Genomic DNA, 14,199 nt, shown 5'->3' on the forward strand with positions numbered 1-14,199 from the left:
GATGAATAGTATAACTTTTGTATTGAAATACTTATAAGAATATATAAAAATATGAAAGTACTAAAATTATTTTTTTGTCTTTTTGCGACGCAAGGATAGCACGTTTAAAAAATGACGTCTCGGCGACGTAGATGATTTGACCTCGTAGATTTATCTGTATATTACAATTATGAATGTGTGATTAAAGCTAACTGATGTCGCATCACATGTTTATATATCCTCAAATTTTCTCTATATTTCTTATTTATCTTTATATTATATTATTGGTATTTTATTTTATACTTTACGCAAATTTTATTACAATTTTACGTAATAATGTGCTAAAAAGAGCGAAACGGTGTGAAACAGAAAGAGTAAGTGAGAGAAAAGCTCAAACAGCGATACTAGTATAGTGCCTTTAGGCATGCGCACTCCATTTTGTGATAAGCATACATCAAAGGTACCGACCGAGAGTTGCGCTACTTGTACATACTGTGATTACAGTGTATGGTGTTACGAGATTGCCATAGACTTTGTAAGAGTCCGCAGCCAAATAAGCTAGTCCCCGCTGGCTGTAACCTCTTTCATTTTTGTCAATAAAAAATAAAAATATACGGGAGGTTCCTAGTCCTCATAATATATGCGCATTGCGCATTGACATGCACTTATTCCACTCTATTCGTGGTGCGCGCGGGCATGAACGCGCGGAAACAATGTTATGCATTCGCGTTCGCGCAAATGTCTGGTCATGCTCGACCCATGTTTCATTCACGTGATTATGCAACTTCACTTTATTGTTTAGGTCCCCTTTAGAGCCTCGCGAGCGACGATCGGGACGTGGCGACCACGAATCGGCCGAGATAACCTTTTCCTTCCGGTGCATACTCCGTGCGAGATTTTTTCACGCGAGATTCCCGTGGTCGGTGCGGTCGGTTTCTTCCCCTACGTGTTCTCCGGTGCCGAAATTAAAGTATCCACGATGAATCGCCTAATGAAGGTTCTCAGAAGCAAGGAAACCCGTGATTATTTTATGAGGCAAGTGCTGGTTATGTCGTCCATCGTCTTCGAAGACGCTGCATGCACTTCGCATGTTTATCGGATAAATTGCCAAGTGCGAATGAAAATGATTTTTCACTTCCAGCACGCACTTCTGGGGACCAGTTGCGAATTGGGCGATACCGATAGCAGCCATTTCCGACATTCAGAGAGACCCCAAGTTTATCAGTGGTAAAATGACCTTTGGTTAGTTCAATGATCCTTCTTGCACACGCGTTGCGTCTCGGGGATTCTCCGATATTCCTCGAAGAACTCGGTTTTAAAGCATAAATTCATACTGATGTACCATCTAATTTATTGATTTATTCATTTATAATTTTCAAGTTTTAGTTTAGATTGTCAAAGGAGGAGTAATGTAAATATAGCTGAGTATTGTATGAAACGTATATTTGCTATTAATTTTGAGCTCCTATATGGTGATTTTGTATTTTGTACGCAAATTAGGAAATTGATTAGTGATTAATAAAATCAGAAGAAAACTTGACAGTATTTTCATTATTAAGCAATTGCACATGCTTGCTCTCAAAATCTTGTCTGCTTCAGTTTTCGCTTGTAGAATAGAGGAATAAATATCTCTGCTGAATACTCGCACATGTTCCACGTTGTTGTGGAACAAATGCACAAATGTATGAATATATATCATAGTTCTTGGAAAATCTATAACTCTCTGCCGTTTGCTGGTATCAACTTTCAGGATTCTGCTAATTTTTTTCAGCCTTGTGCTTATACTCGGCAATGTTCATGAGATTTGCAATCATGGTGCAGCCACGCAACATGCTTCTCTTTGCCTGCCACTTTGTCAATGAGGGTGCACAACTTACACAAGGTTGTAGATTTATTAAATATCATTATCTCAGTAAGATGGAACAATAGGTTCAATCAATTACTTCCACTTGCCAAATCAAACAGAGTTTGAAATCAGTTTTATTCTGTAGACTGAATATATTTGTTAAACGTTTTATAAGTATAAAACAATTATATAAAACAATTGTTTTTCAATGAAAAATAAATATAGGCATATGTTACAATTCACTTTTCATTTATTAATTTCCTTTTGTAACTTTAAAAGTAGAATATAAAAATTATTAACTTCAATTACGGTTAAAGTTAATTAAGAACTTGGTTCCTCCCGTTATAAATTTTTTACATAATTTATTTCTTTTCATAAAAATATGAAATCTCAGATTTGTATTTTAATTTTGAAAAATGTTCTGTGATTTTTTATAGAGTAAAAAAAAGAAAAGTTTTTCAAATTATTTTATTCACAAAACGTTGCTATACCTAATACAAAGTCAGATCTTTATTGCATATAAAAAGTACAAAATATATTAATACAAAGAAACCTGCAATTATACATAACTTTGAGAATTTCGACTCTGAAATGGTCAGTGATAAAATTATGTTATTCGAATTATTGTTTTCTTATAAATACAGTCTCAACCAGAAATATGCTGTTCTTTTCTTGTTTTAATTGTATTTTGCAGATTAAAATATATGAGAAGTGGTAATTGGTATACTTTGTAAAATTACATATAATTAAAAATATTTGTAATTTTGTAATATTTGTAATTAAAATCTTGTGGAGATTATGTTGTATTGTGAGTATAAAAATTAGCTTTGGAATGTTTCTAATATAAAAGAATCTTAGTATACATATGAAATTTGTGTAATCATATGCGTGCATATATGTACATACTATGTGAATGCACTGAGACTATGATTAAGCCTTTTCTCGGACACTTACATATCTTACGTCTACAAAAGTATTTATATCAAAATGTTATACCTTGAACACACATATTTTTGCACATATTTATGCACGGTTCTTTATGTTAAAATCGAAAATATAAAAGTCAATGTTACAGAAAACACTTCTTTACACCTCTCTATAAATGTCTAAGTATTTATATATATATCACATGAACTACAAATGATAAGGATGAAAATTATCATATGTTCTGTTATGAGAATTACGAATTACAGCAGTCATGTAATCATCAGATCTTTAGTGTCATTGTTAATTATAATTATAATCAGAAGAGGAAATATAAATATATAAACTTTATCTTCATAATAACATTTTCTAAAGAGTTCTGTAAACAAGGCCAGATCTTACACACACATAATCTCTAAATGCAATATAAAACACGAACTATATTCGTGTATGTGTGCGCGTGTGTGTTGCATTACGTAGATATAAAATTAAACAAAATATCATATCGATTTGTCGTAGCCAAGAAAGGAAATTATCATTTAATAATTTGGCCGGTATTCCTTTTGCTGATCTCTTTAACATCATATATAATATGTATATACTATATAACTTACATTTACAATGGACGGTGTGGATCAATTATTGGACGGCATCAATTTTAGTTGCTGTTATAAAAATGCAGTAATTATATACTTTGTTTCACAAAGTACTAAAAGTATTTTATGTTTATCTTCTCTGAAGATAACGTGGGAAGAATAATATTATGGCTGATAATATTAGTACCCAACTGACTTGAATTGACGCAGCACCAGCTAATCGACACTTGAACATATCATATCTAGAATAACGCATAAAATTCATAAGCCATAATATATTTACTGTAATAATGTTGCGAAATATTATTATATTATTAAGATAAATGCACATTATAATATCAATTATTAATTTTATCATGAGTAGAAAGAAAAAAATACCTTGTCTCTTTATCATTGACGATATTGTTGAATTCCGCCTCAACTAGCTGCCCATCGTAATACGTGATTAGGTCCTCGAATGGATACTCAAAGCCCTGTTTGCACTCGCATTTGTATCCACCTGTCTCGAATCCTCTTCCAAGAATGGGTACACACTGTAGAAACGAAACGTTTAATAGTTATTCTCTGCAAATTCTATTTCCGTTTACGAAAATAAAATAAAATAATTATTTACAGAAAATAAAAGTGATAATAAATGTCGATTTGTTCGTCCTACATTAATAGGTATTTGCGATATTATCGCGTTTAACGGGACAATGAGCCGACTTACATACGACGACTTTCTGTCGCACTTGTGTGTGTCCTTAAATGCGTTCGGTTGATAAAATTTATCATCGCATTGGTTTACGTCCAACTGAAGCAGATCCATCGTAACAGCCACGACACCCCTGTAAGTGTCTTAATGTTAAATATGATCTTCCTCATCTCTCTTTCCCCCCCCCTTCCTCCCCTTTTTTATATTACAGAACTGGTTTCTATAGCCCGTCTCTCACACCGGAATCTCTCCGGTACACGTGCACACGCATACGTGGGGGCGCGCCCCCCGCGTGTGATCGCACACCGACACGGGGACACTTACTTGAATTCCAGTTTCTCCTTCAAGCTGTCCCAGCCGAAAAACGGGGATGCATAGGTAATTACCCACTTCTTCACCTTGCCGTTACAATCGAAGTACGGACTTGTCCAGTGTCCATGGTCCAGGTTTGCTGCCCTACACAGACGGCCCATGCGCCGCGTTCCCACACATTAGAATAAATCGTACTTTAGAGATCGGATTCCCCTCCAGCCTCCGGCAACGTAATCCTTTTATACTTTAATGCTCGACTGTGCATTATCGCCGCATCGGAGCGCATCGATAAAATACACTCGTCGTCGCGCAAATTTTACACTAACAGACTTAACAGATAGCTATAGCTTCCTTTCTCACCTGTAATAATTCGGATAGTGCTCGAACTTCTTCATATACTCCCCGGTTTCGTTGAATCGAATTTTTATTTTCATGTAGTATTTCTCCAGCTGGTCGAAGTTCGTCGCCCAACGCTTCTTTAGCACTTGGAAGTAGCTTTTTCGTGTGTACACCTCGTCTGTGTAACGAGAAGCCAACATATCAGTTGTGTTAGGAAAATTTTGCGAATTTTGTGATAAAGCGGTATACAATTAATTATCAAAATAAAATTATTTAAAATTATATTTATTAAAGAAAATTATTTACTGATGATTTCGCGATGTAATCAATTCAATTCAAAAGCTTCGATAAAAGTGAATTATTGTATTTTCTAACGTTGAAAATTATCTGTTATATGAATTTATGCATCCATGAAACAGATGAATCCATTAAAATGTCGCTTTACCTGTATCGTTGAGCCTGGCCAAGTCTTCGAGCTTAAATTTGCGCGTGTTCAGCTGAGTCTTGTAAGCGTACGGAGCGAAGAACGTCCTATTCGTAAATTTATTACGATCCCAGAAGGTGCCAGCTGACCAGATCTTCGTGTCGCCGAGTACCAGGGCCAGCGTCTCCCCTATCATCTGGTCTTCCGTGAGCGGTCTGTCGGCCACTCTCTTGCCGGAGTAAACTTCCAAGGGATCGGACACTTGTAAGAACGCGCTGATGAAATTCGCCAATCTCGTCGCCATCTTCGCCTCGTTCTCGAAAAATTCTTCCGCGCCGAAGCTAATGTCGCCGCGTAACATCAAATCCTGCGGCGCGTAACTGGGGACGGAGTTCAAAACTTCGTTAGAATTACATTATCTTATTAAATATTTACTTATTAAATAATTATTGTATTAAATTATCCTGATAATATTCGGGGCGCAACAGTGGTACGTACTTCTTGCAAGTTCGCGCATTTACGCCTAGGATGAACTTGAGGGCCTGGTCGATGTTCATCTTTGTCTGCTGGAGCGAGTCCGGACCGGTTGAGTAATTTCTGTAGTGATGAAACCGCTCGAGATACTTCTCTCTGATGTAGGGCTTCGCCTGCTCCCATTGCACCGGCATTTTGTGAATCCCTGTCGAACGAAATTCTCGTTGAGCAGTTTTTTTTTCTGAAAATAAGTGGAATAATATTGAGGAAAATAGGAAAATGCGTACAGCCAATCCGTGAGCAATCGAAACCGTTGTAGTACTGCTCTTGCGTGGCTCTTTCTATTATTTCCCCGAGGTACGGCCGTCGCACAACGGTCGGCAGTCTGTAACCCGGTCTGCACCTACACTGATACCCTCCTCTCCTGAAGCCCCAACCGTGTATCGGCTCGCACTGTAATGTAACATGCGTACGTAAGCGATTAATCGATTATTTAATTTTATTCTCACATTACGAATACGTAAATTAGTCATCCTGATAATTGAATATGTACCTCCGTAGTGTCAGTTTTACACCTCGCGCTGTTGGCGAATCTGTTAGGCCCACTGTTTCCTTTACCCTTTGGACACTGATTTATATCTATTCTGTCGAAATCCATTTCCATCACCGAGACAGCGGTATACCTGTACATGTACGAGTGTTGATATATAATAATTCTTAAAAATTGATGTTTAAAAATTGACTTATTACGTTATGGCAACGTACGTCGGATATTCGATGTGTCTGAAGCCAGTGTGCCGTGGGTAGATATCGGCAACAGGCGACACCGCAGCCACGATCCACCGATTCGACCGACCGCAATCGAAATACGGTCTCGTCCACTTCACAGGCCCGGGATACTCGTCGGCACCTGGAAACGATCAAGCACGATGAGAGACGCGAGTATGAGACTGACAAATTTATAAAAATGGTTTCTAATTATTTTAAAAATTAAATTCTTAATTAATTCTCACCTGGTGGACCGTGGAACGTGAATGTTTCGTTTGTATTGTTCGCGTATCGAATTTCTACTTGATAGGTCGTTTTAGTGTCGTGCCTCTTTTCCACGTTATCCGGTAACCATTTCTTGTACCTGCACAAAAGTAATCCGTAAGTCGTTTTTCGAAATGTCAGAAAAATAGAACAAAACTTTTAATACTAATTTACACAAATGTAGGAATATTAATCGTTCGCTAGGAATAACTCCAAGTTTAGAAAAAAAATCCGTTATCAATTGTGCGTAAAAGAATTTCCTTTTTGATCTAAACTTTTTCAATCTAATCTTCGTTGCTCCTACATACCATTCATTTATGCGATAAAAGTCGGTGGTGTAATCGTCGCTGAGCCTGGTATTAGGAAATGCCCCCAGGTCCTGTACGGTAAACGTATTCCTAGTGGATATTCTCTCCAGGTGTATAGGATCATTGAAATCGTCTGCGCGGAAGGTGCGCGGCGCAAATCTGGGAAAGGTCTTGTTGAAGAAGCCTCTGTAGGTTGGCGAGTAGGACGTGTTAGGTGAGAAGTAGATGGACGACGCGTTGATGTAGGGATTGGAGGACACGTCGGCCACCGTGGACAGGAAGTAGTACATCATGCCCGGGTCGTAGGTGTCGTTGATCGCCGGGCGGATGAAGCGCGACTGCAGGATGTAACTCCAGAAGAAGCTCCTGCTGAGTGCCATGTTGTGGAGGTGCAGGAGGGCCGTGCGGTTAGGAAACACCGGATTGATGTTGATGTCCTTGATGTCGGGCAGGTGCGACACCGTGTCCTCCGGCAGATACAGATCGCCGAGGTGCTGTATCGGACAGTTGTCCTCGTTGACTTTGTCCATCCGCATACGGATCTCGTCGAAGGCGTCGCGGGTCTGCCACTCGTACTGGCCGACCACGGCAACGCCCAGCAGCAGCAGGCACAGCCAGCAGCCGACGACGTTCGACGTCATCGCGGGGCGAACGATAGCCGTCTCCGGGTATGGCGAGCGCGCACTTTTTTCAGTTGCGATGGGGTATCGTCGCTAATAGCGCTTCATGGGACACTCGTATGGCACTTGGTGGCTTCAACTTGTACGCATCTTCGCTCGTTCTCTCCCTCGAGCTCTCTTCCCGTGGCCCTCTTCGGATACTAATTCGTGCGAGAGCCTAGGTTATTTTTTTCTGGATTAGACCAAATTCTTAATTGAACTTGAAAACTTTGGAGAAAAAAGAGATTTTACGGTGTCCTTACCTCCGATTGCAGCGAACGAGCGTTGGAGTAAACACGCCCAGTCGTGCGGTGTGTGCGTTTCACGAATCACCTCGAGTCCTCCACCTGTGACGTCATCGCTCGCGTATGCCGCGTTGATGTTAACTTCCGACGCGCGTCCCAGCGCTCCGTTCATCACGCACTGTACTGTTACACAATACTTTTTTTTTCTAGTTTGCAGATAACAATGGCTGTACTCGTTTCAATGATAAAAATAATAATCGATTTACGGAAGATCGTAAGGCGCGAATGATAAATAACGAACGAGGGAGATTGAACTTTGTGTATAATGTTCGCGCGCTTTTCTTCGATGTGGAAATAAAGGGAAATTTTTCAGTAATATTCGGTTGTAACAAAAGACTGTAGCGTTGTTTAATTTTTTTTTAATGAAAAAATTTGAAAACAAGGAAAGATGGAATTATGTAACTGTCACAAAGATGGCAAATGTTGGTAGAATAAAACGGCGCATGGTTGGATAAATATATAATTTTGTCTTGGAATTTTATTAAAATAACGCTAAAGCTTTTGTTACAATCCAATAAATTCCCTCATATTCAAATGACGTGTTATTTAAATATATTCCCGTGAAAGGACATTTGTAAAAATTATTCTTTATCTTTACGTTTTATTCTTTTCCTTTCATTACGTTAGAAATTTTGTATTCTTGTATATTGTTACATGCGGCTAAGTTATTTTGTGTGAGTTTTTATTTATTCTTGCTCAATATTGAATTTTGTATACTTTTATTTTTTCTTGCTCGATATTGAATTTTGTACAATTTTATTTATTCTTGTGCAATATTGAATTTTGTATACTTTTATACTATTACATCCGGCTAGGTTATTATGATTATGTCTTTATACCTTGCATACTTAAACACTGTTACATGCGGCTAGGTTATTGTGATTATGTCTTTATGCCTTGCGTTTGTATCAGGGTTTGTATTTACTTTAGCTTATTTTTATTTTGCATACGTTGCGTTCGTATTTGCATCTGTCTTGCCTTAATGTTGTATTGCGTTCTTGGACTTTTTTACTTGCTATATGCGTTTATTAAGTTTAAGTTACATGCGTTTAATTAATTTTATTAGGCTGTATCTTTATTCTTTGTGTGCAATTGAATTTAGTTGTCTTTATATGCGTTTATTAAGTTTAAGTTACATGCGTTTAATTAATTTTATTAGGCTGTATTTTTATTCTTTGTGTGCAATTGAATTTAGTTGTCTTTATATGCGTTTATTAAGTTTAAGTTACATGCGTTTAATTAATTTTATTAGGCTGTATTTTTATTCTTTGTGTGCAATGGAATTTATTTGTCTTTTTTAACGACTTTAATCAGGATATTTGGTTGGCATAATTCCTTTTTTCTTTATCCTGCTTTCACTCGATTTTGAACTTTTCTGTTCTGGAGTTTGCGATTTGGATTATTGTGTTGCTTATTTGATTATTTACGTTCATTGTTATCCTGCTTATGATCTTCCCGTTCATTGAATAAATTAAAATTAAATTAAAATTAAAATTAAAATTCTTTTTGTGTCTCGCATTCTAACGAAACGTCGACAGGCTGCGCATCAACGCCGAAGAAATTTCCGATGTGCCTTCGAAATTCCCGCGCTAACCTTCCGGCTAACCTAAAACGAGTTCTTCCAAGTTTCGGAAACTTCTTTCGGTCTGGATCCAAGGTCATCCGGTGAACGAAGACCTCTCAGAGTCTCGATTCCCGGAGGATCTCCCGCGTTTGTATCCACGACGTCGTGCAATTCGACTCGTCCGACCCCGGGAGAGTATACGCCCGGGTTCTCGGGTTCTACCGGGTGCGTCGCGCAAAAATAAAGAATCTCGCGCGCGCACTTCCCTTTACTACGTGCGTAAGAGTACGTAGTTCCCAGAGCGTAAGAGGAAAACAAAAGTATGACTTAATACGAGATAACATTTAGGCGGCCTTTATTATGATAATCCACCTAGCGCCCTGGTCCAACGACCCCCCGAAGGGACCGCGGTACCCCGTGGTATCCCCTTGCCACTCTCTACTTCTCTCTCGCTCCCTCCTCCCTTCGTCCGGGTTACGCGCGGCTGTTCCGCCGGGCGGTGGTATTATTGTCCTGCAATACAGGTTTACCCCTATTTATCCGCGAAAAAGGGAGAATTTCTCTCAGCGGCAGAAACGAGTTTCGCGAAGGAGAGCGACGGGAAGACAGTGCGACTCGCTGGGGGTCTGTTGGGGCCCCACGTTAATGCTACGCTGTTTATGCCGGTCCGCTCGCGGAGAGGCGGAGGGCGGGCCCCTCCTGAGAAAAATCTTCCTTGCTGTCTGCACTGCTTGCTCGTCGTGCGGATCGCCGATATTAACGTGGGAAACAAACCGAACCTGCGCGGCGCGGTCATTAAGTATTGTCGTCGGAAAAAATCCTCCTCGTTCTCTCTCAGCTGCCGCGCCGGCCGCGAGTTCGCTCGATGCGTCGCACATGGCTCGAGGTGCGTGTATGCGCGCGCGCGCGTGTGTATTTCTTAATTGGCCTGCAAAAGATCTCGGTATTTCATTAATCATCGCGTAGTATTGATTTAGTTTGTGAAATTTTCTCCAATCGTATCGATCGAGACTCGAGGATGTATTACAATAATTGTTACGCAATATTTCGCATCGTTTGAACGCAATGTGTGGTATCGTACACCGCGCGCATCAAAACTGCGTTTTGTTTGAAGTATACAGCGTGGGACAGCGAATCACGATTCGGTGCGATACCATGCGTGTCGCGGGGTAAAATGAGTATTCATTTTTTCCGTATGGTTAGAATAACTGGAATTATTCGGTTTCCGGGTAACCGTAACCAATAGTTTCGCAACCGGAAGTTACGCGTACTCTTCTTGGAACAACAGAATTTGTATCGGGCAAAATTTTGCGCGCGTTTTTCTCCTTCTTTTCTTCTGTGCGGCCATCATTTTGAATCGTCGTACAGCGGAAATTCGAGGCATAATGATCAATCGATAGCGAATACTTGAAATATAAGTAAAATTGTTGAATAAAATTCTTGGTATGGAATATATAAAAATATGTAAAGTTAACTGCAAATAAAAGTATAGACATCATTTTTATGCGCGTATTTATAAAGATTATTTCTACGATAAAACTGTTAATGTTACAGAAATAGCGATATTTAATATAATAATAATTTATAATAATTTACTAAAAAATCGATGAAAAATTATACCACAGAATGTATATTTGATCCTAAAGTCCAACGCTTCATGTATAAATGTTATTTAACCAATCACATTAATTAATTGACGAGAAACATGCTAAATTTAGGGCGTATATATTTAAAAACTGGCTTTCTCTCTGACAACATTCGGAATTAAATTTAACATTACCTTTATTTTCGTTTACAGTACTACAAGTTTACATTGGGGAAAAACAAAGAGGTACAAACTGCGTGACTTCAAACTCGCCAAATGTTTGAGACAGACGAAACCTGTTTGTCCGAAGGGGAACCAAAAAAAAATTCGATGTTTTGCTTTTCGGGCGCGCGAGCTAAATCCATGATAATATTAATACAATACGATAATTCTCAAGACATGCTACAACGAGAAACTCTATCATGCGTGCGCCATTTTTTTATAATAATTAATTTTGGCAATTAATTCATTAGCACTGATATAAGCTTTCGAAATTGACATAAGCAAAGGACTAAATATTTTTGTCGTAATCACACATTATTAATTCTGTATTATATTAATAAAATATACATCAAAGTGAGCACGCGCATTTCGCGTTGCACGACTTGCCCGTCGGTGCCGGAGTGCCAAATGCAACGCGCTCACGTACCGCGAGACGCACGTGCGAATATGTAAATGCGCGCAAATAACTCGCTGTCGCGCTCGTAACTTTGTCGTGGTCGTCGTGCGGGCGCGAGCTGCCGAAAATGCGAATCGCGAAGAATCGCCGGCGCGTCGCTTAAATTTCAACCTCCCACGACAATGGCGAGAGGGCCGTGCAAAAAGTGCATTGTCTGAACGGCGCAGACGGTCGAACGGTGCGCGGCCGGGAGGCGCGCGAGGAATCGAGACGGAGAATGGGAGAAAGACAGAGACGGACGCGGAGAGGAAACGGCGAGACAAAGACGACGTGAGAGGGTTGAGAGAAGGAGCGCGCGCGAAAGCGACCAGAGAAAAGAGACGAGAGAAAGAGAGAGAAAGATAAACGGGGAAAGGAAGGCGCGCAGTACAGCGTGCAACGATGGTGCTCGAGAATTGAATTTTTGCGGCGAGAGCGCGGTCGGCCGGTCATCCGTTCGTCCGGCCGTTGATAGTTTCCAGGACGGCCCGCTTCCGGCAGAGTCGACGCGACGCGGATGCGGCGCAACGTGGCATGGCGCGCGCGGCACCCGGCCGGCCGGCCAGCCAGCCGGCCGGCCAGCCTGCCTGCGTGCGTGCGTGCGATTCTCAGCAGATAAAAATAATCGCCAAGAAAGTAGAAAAGTTCCGAGCCGAACAGGTTTCTGCAGAGCGAGAGCGAGCCAACCAGCCGACGCATTCTCGCTCTCGCTCGCGCACCGTCGGTCCGCGCCGCGCCGTCAGAAGGACGCGGGTGCGTGTGCTCCCGACCAGACGGGTGGCTTACGGTTGGCACGCAGGGCCGTATCCTCGTCGGTCGGTTCCGCCAGCGTGCGAGACCGCCCGACCGTCTCCCTTGCCTCTCGGCGAGGCGCGAAACGCACCGAGACACGCCGAGGTCACAGAGCGCTCGCGTTCGTACGATGCGCGCGCCCACGATTCACCGCACAACGAAATTTACGCGACTCGAGAGAAGAGTGAAGGGGAAAGAGACAAGGAGAAACGATACATGTACATGTACGAAACGCGCTCTTCACGGTCATCTCTCTTGACTCTGCGGTTCGTTGCAGTTTTGTCCGAAAGCCCCCGTTTCGCTCTCCGAGACTGGGACTAGGTTCCTTGACATCGTCTCGCCCGAAATGAAAAAAAGCCCGCCCGTCTTGCGTCGCGTCTTTCGTCTCCTTTCTTTCACTTCACCGCCGTCTACCGAAAATCAAAACTTTGCCTGACAAAATATTGTAATAAATAATATGAGAACTCATTGCCAACAGATTTTAAATTCTTTCTTATAAATCTCATGGGAACAGCAACAGTTTTAACTTATTATTAAATTTATCAGTTTTTATTGAATTCTCATAGTTTACAAAATTTTACATTATTGCACATTCTATGAAAAGATTTCCTGCAATAATAACTTCACTGGAAATCTTTTATATATTGAAAGTAAATTAATTACTCATGTCCGAATAAACAATTTATATTCATCAACTAATTTTGTTATATCTAATAACTCGATATAAAACACAAATAGACTTGGATCACAATGGACTCTTGAGAAAATTATGTGAGAGTATTCTCGGAATACGGTTCTCTGAAATAGTTTAGCATAGCAACCAATGTGTTTCTTGTACCCTCATATAAAGCGTAACAGAAAATGTTCCCTTAATTCCTCTTAAGGTTCAGCTGCAGTGGTGACCTAAATCGAGGAATTGAGCGAAAACAATACAATTAACAACTACTTTAATTAGCGTTACGGTGATCTGTATTTTAAATATTTTTATTTAATCAATTACCTACGAAAACGTTTAACAACAGTTTTTAATAATAAAATTAATATAGGAAATATCTGTTTAAAAAATAGCAATGTATAAAGTTATCTCGCATTTTACTTTTCATTTTCAGAAATAAAATATATGCATTGTAGTGCGTGGAGCGTATTTTCGTGCGTAAAAGGGGCGATTAAAATCCGACACTTTAAAGCTTTCGAGTTCTGGCTGAAATTGCTCTTGCTGGGTGGAGCTGGACGCTTCCAACATGCACCCGGGCGATTCGAGGTGTTTGCCACGCTCCTGAATAAGGCGGGGCCCGCGTATACCGCGAAGAGAGGTAAGCGGTTGAATCGGATTGGACTGGGACGCGACTCCGGCGGCGAGCGCGAGCAAACTGGTTTCGGTTTTGTGGGGCTTGCACCATTGCATCGCTCTTTCAGCGAGACAGTCCAATTTATGCATCACGGCTATGTAGGCACTACACGATATCAAAACGCTGCGCCCGGGCCTTAAACTCCACTCACCGTTGTCTCGTCGTCCTCATCATCATTATTATCGTTATAATCATCATCATCATCATCATCATCATCATCATCATCAGTAACACCGTCATCGTTGTCATCGTCGCCACCGCCGCCACCGTCATCGTCGTCAGAGAAATCATTTACCAAATCTGTGTGTCCGTTGGTCTGTCTACGCCTTTTGTGCTCTTGATTACACGCAAGTGCCTAC

At 40.6% G+C, this 14,199-nt stretch overlaps 2 protein-coding genes and 1 long non-coding RNA gene across 7 annotated transcripts; 1 reads left to right on the forward strand and 2 right to left on the reverse strand.

Moving 5' to 3' along the window:
- The first annotated feature begins 388 nt into the window (after nt 1-388).
- Nucleotides 389-2,897, forward strand: LOC105285720 (mitochondrial pyruvate carrier 1). Of its 3 annotated transcripts, none has more exons than XM_011350132.3 (4): nt 389-514; nt 782-1,014; nt 1,121-1,221; nt 1,751-2,897. In XM_011350132.3, exons 1-4 carry the CDS (start codon nt 404-406, stop codon nt 1,906-1,908), a joined length of 603 nt encoding a protein of 200 aa, XP_011348434.1. In that variant the 5' UTR covers nt 389-403; the 3' UTR covers nt 1,909-2,897. The 3 variants fall into 3 exon arrangements, with proteins under 3 accessions (XP_011348434.1, XP_026824440.1, XP_011348435.1); XM_026968639.1 differs by having other exon boundaries at nt 1,121-1,206; XM_011350133.3 differs by having other exon boundaries at nt 389-439.
- Nucleotides 2,314-7,959, reverse strand: LOC105285719. 3 transcript variants are annotated; one of them, XM_011350130.2, is made up of 13 exons: nt 7,851-7,959; nt 6,929-7,765; nt 6,602-6,720; nt 6,354-6,498; nt 6,142-6,271; nt 5,876-6,041; nt 5,613-5,793; nt 5,136-5,494; nt 4,712-4,868; nt 4,364-4,495; nt 4,055-4,172; nt 3,724-3,878; nt 2,314-3,587 (listed from the first exon to the last, which is right to left on the reverse strand). In XM_011350130.2, the coding sequence occupies exons 2-13, from the start codon at nt 7,567-7,569 to the stop codon at nt 3,476-3,478; spliced, it is 2,415 nt and encodes an 804-aa protein (XP_011348432.1). In that variant the 5' UTR covers nt 7,570-7,765; nt 7,851-7,959; the 3' UTR covers nt 2,314-3,475. The 3 variants fall into 3 exon arrangements, with proteins under 3 accessions (XP_011348432.1, XP_011348433.1, XP_019889290.1); XM_011350131.3 differs by having other exon boundaries at nt 6,929-7,748; nt 7,851-7,925; XM_020033731.2 differs by lacking the exon at nt 7,851-7,959 and having other exon boundaries at nt 6,929-7,779.
- Nucleotides 7,960-8,832: 873 nt separating this feature from the next.
- Nucleotides 8,833-14,080, reverse strand: LOC113561718. The gene is made up of 2 exons (XR_003406391.1): nt 13,992-14,080; nt 8,833-13,394 (listed from the first exon to the last, which is right to left on the reverse strand). It is a non-coding gene; the product is annotated as an uncharacterized LOC113561718 (long non-coding RNA).
- Nucleotides 14,081-14,199: the final 119 nt, after the last annotated feature.

Source organism: Ooceraea biroi, chromosome 3 (assembly GCF_003672135.1).
Source record: "Ooceraea biroi isolate clonal line C1 chromosome 3, Obir_v5.4, whole genome shotgun sequence".
Classification (NCBI taxonomy): domain Eukaryota; kingdom Metazoa; phylum Arthropoda; class Insecta; order Hymenoptera; family Formicidae; genus Ooceraea; species Ooceraea biroi.

What these genes read in the sequence shown, in the direction of transcription:
- LOC105285720 (XM_011350132.3), top strand. Translation starts at nt 404, where the DNA reads ATGCGCACTCCATTTTGTGATAAGCATACATCAAAGGTACCGACCGAG. An exon ending in ACGAGATTGCCATAGACTTT is followed by an intron (nt 515 to 781) that starts GTAAGAGTCCGC and finishes TTTATTGTTTAG; the next exon opens with GTCCCCTTTAGAGCCTCGCG. An exon ending in CAGTGGTAAAATGACCTTTG is followed by an intron (nt 1,222 to 1,750) that starts GTTAGTTCAATG and finishes AATTTTTTTCAG; the next exon opens with CCTTGTGCTTATACTCGGCA.
- LOC105285719 (XM_011350130.2), bottom strand. Translation starts at nt 7,569, where the DNA reads ATGACGTCGAACGTCGTCGGCTGCTGGCTGTGCCTGCTGCTGCTGGGC. An exon ending in CACGTTCCACGGTCCACCAG is followed by an intron (nt 6,499 to 6,601) that starts GTGAGAATTAAT and finishes GATCGTTTCCAG; the next exon opens with GTGCCGACGAGTATCCCGGG. An exon ending in GTCAATGATAAAGAGACAAG is followed by an intron (nt 3,588 to 3,723) that starts GTATTTTTTTCT and finishes GCGTTATTCTAG; the next exon opens with ATATGATATGTTCAAGTGTC.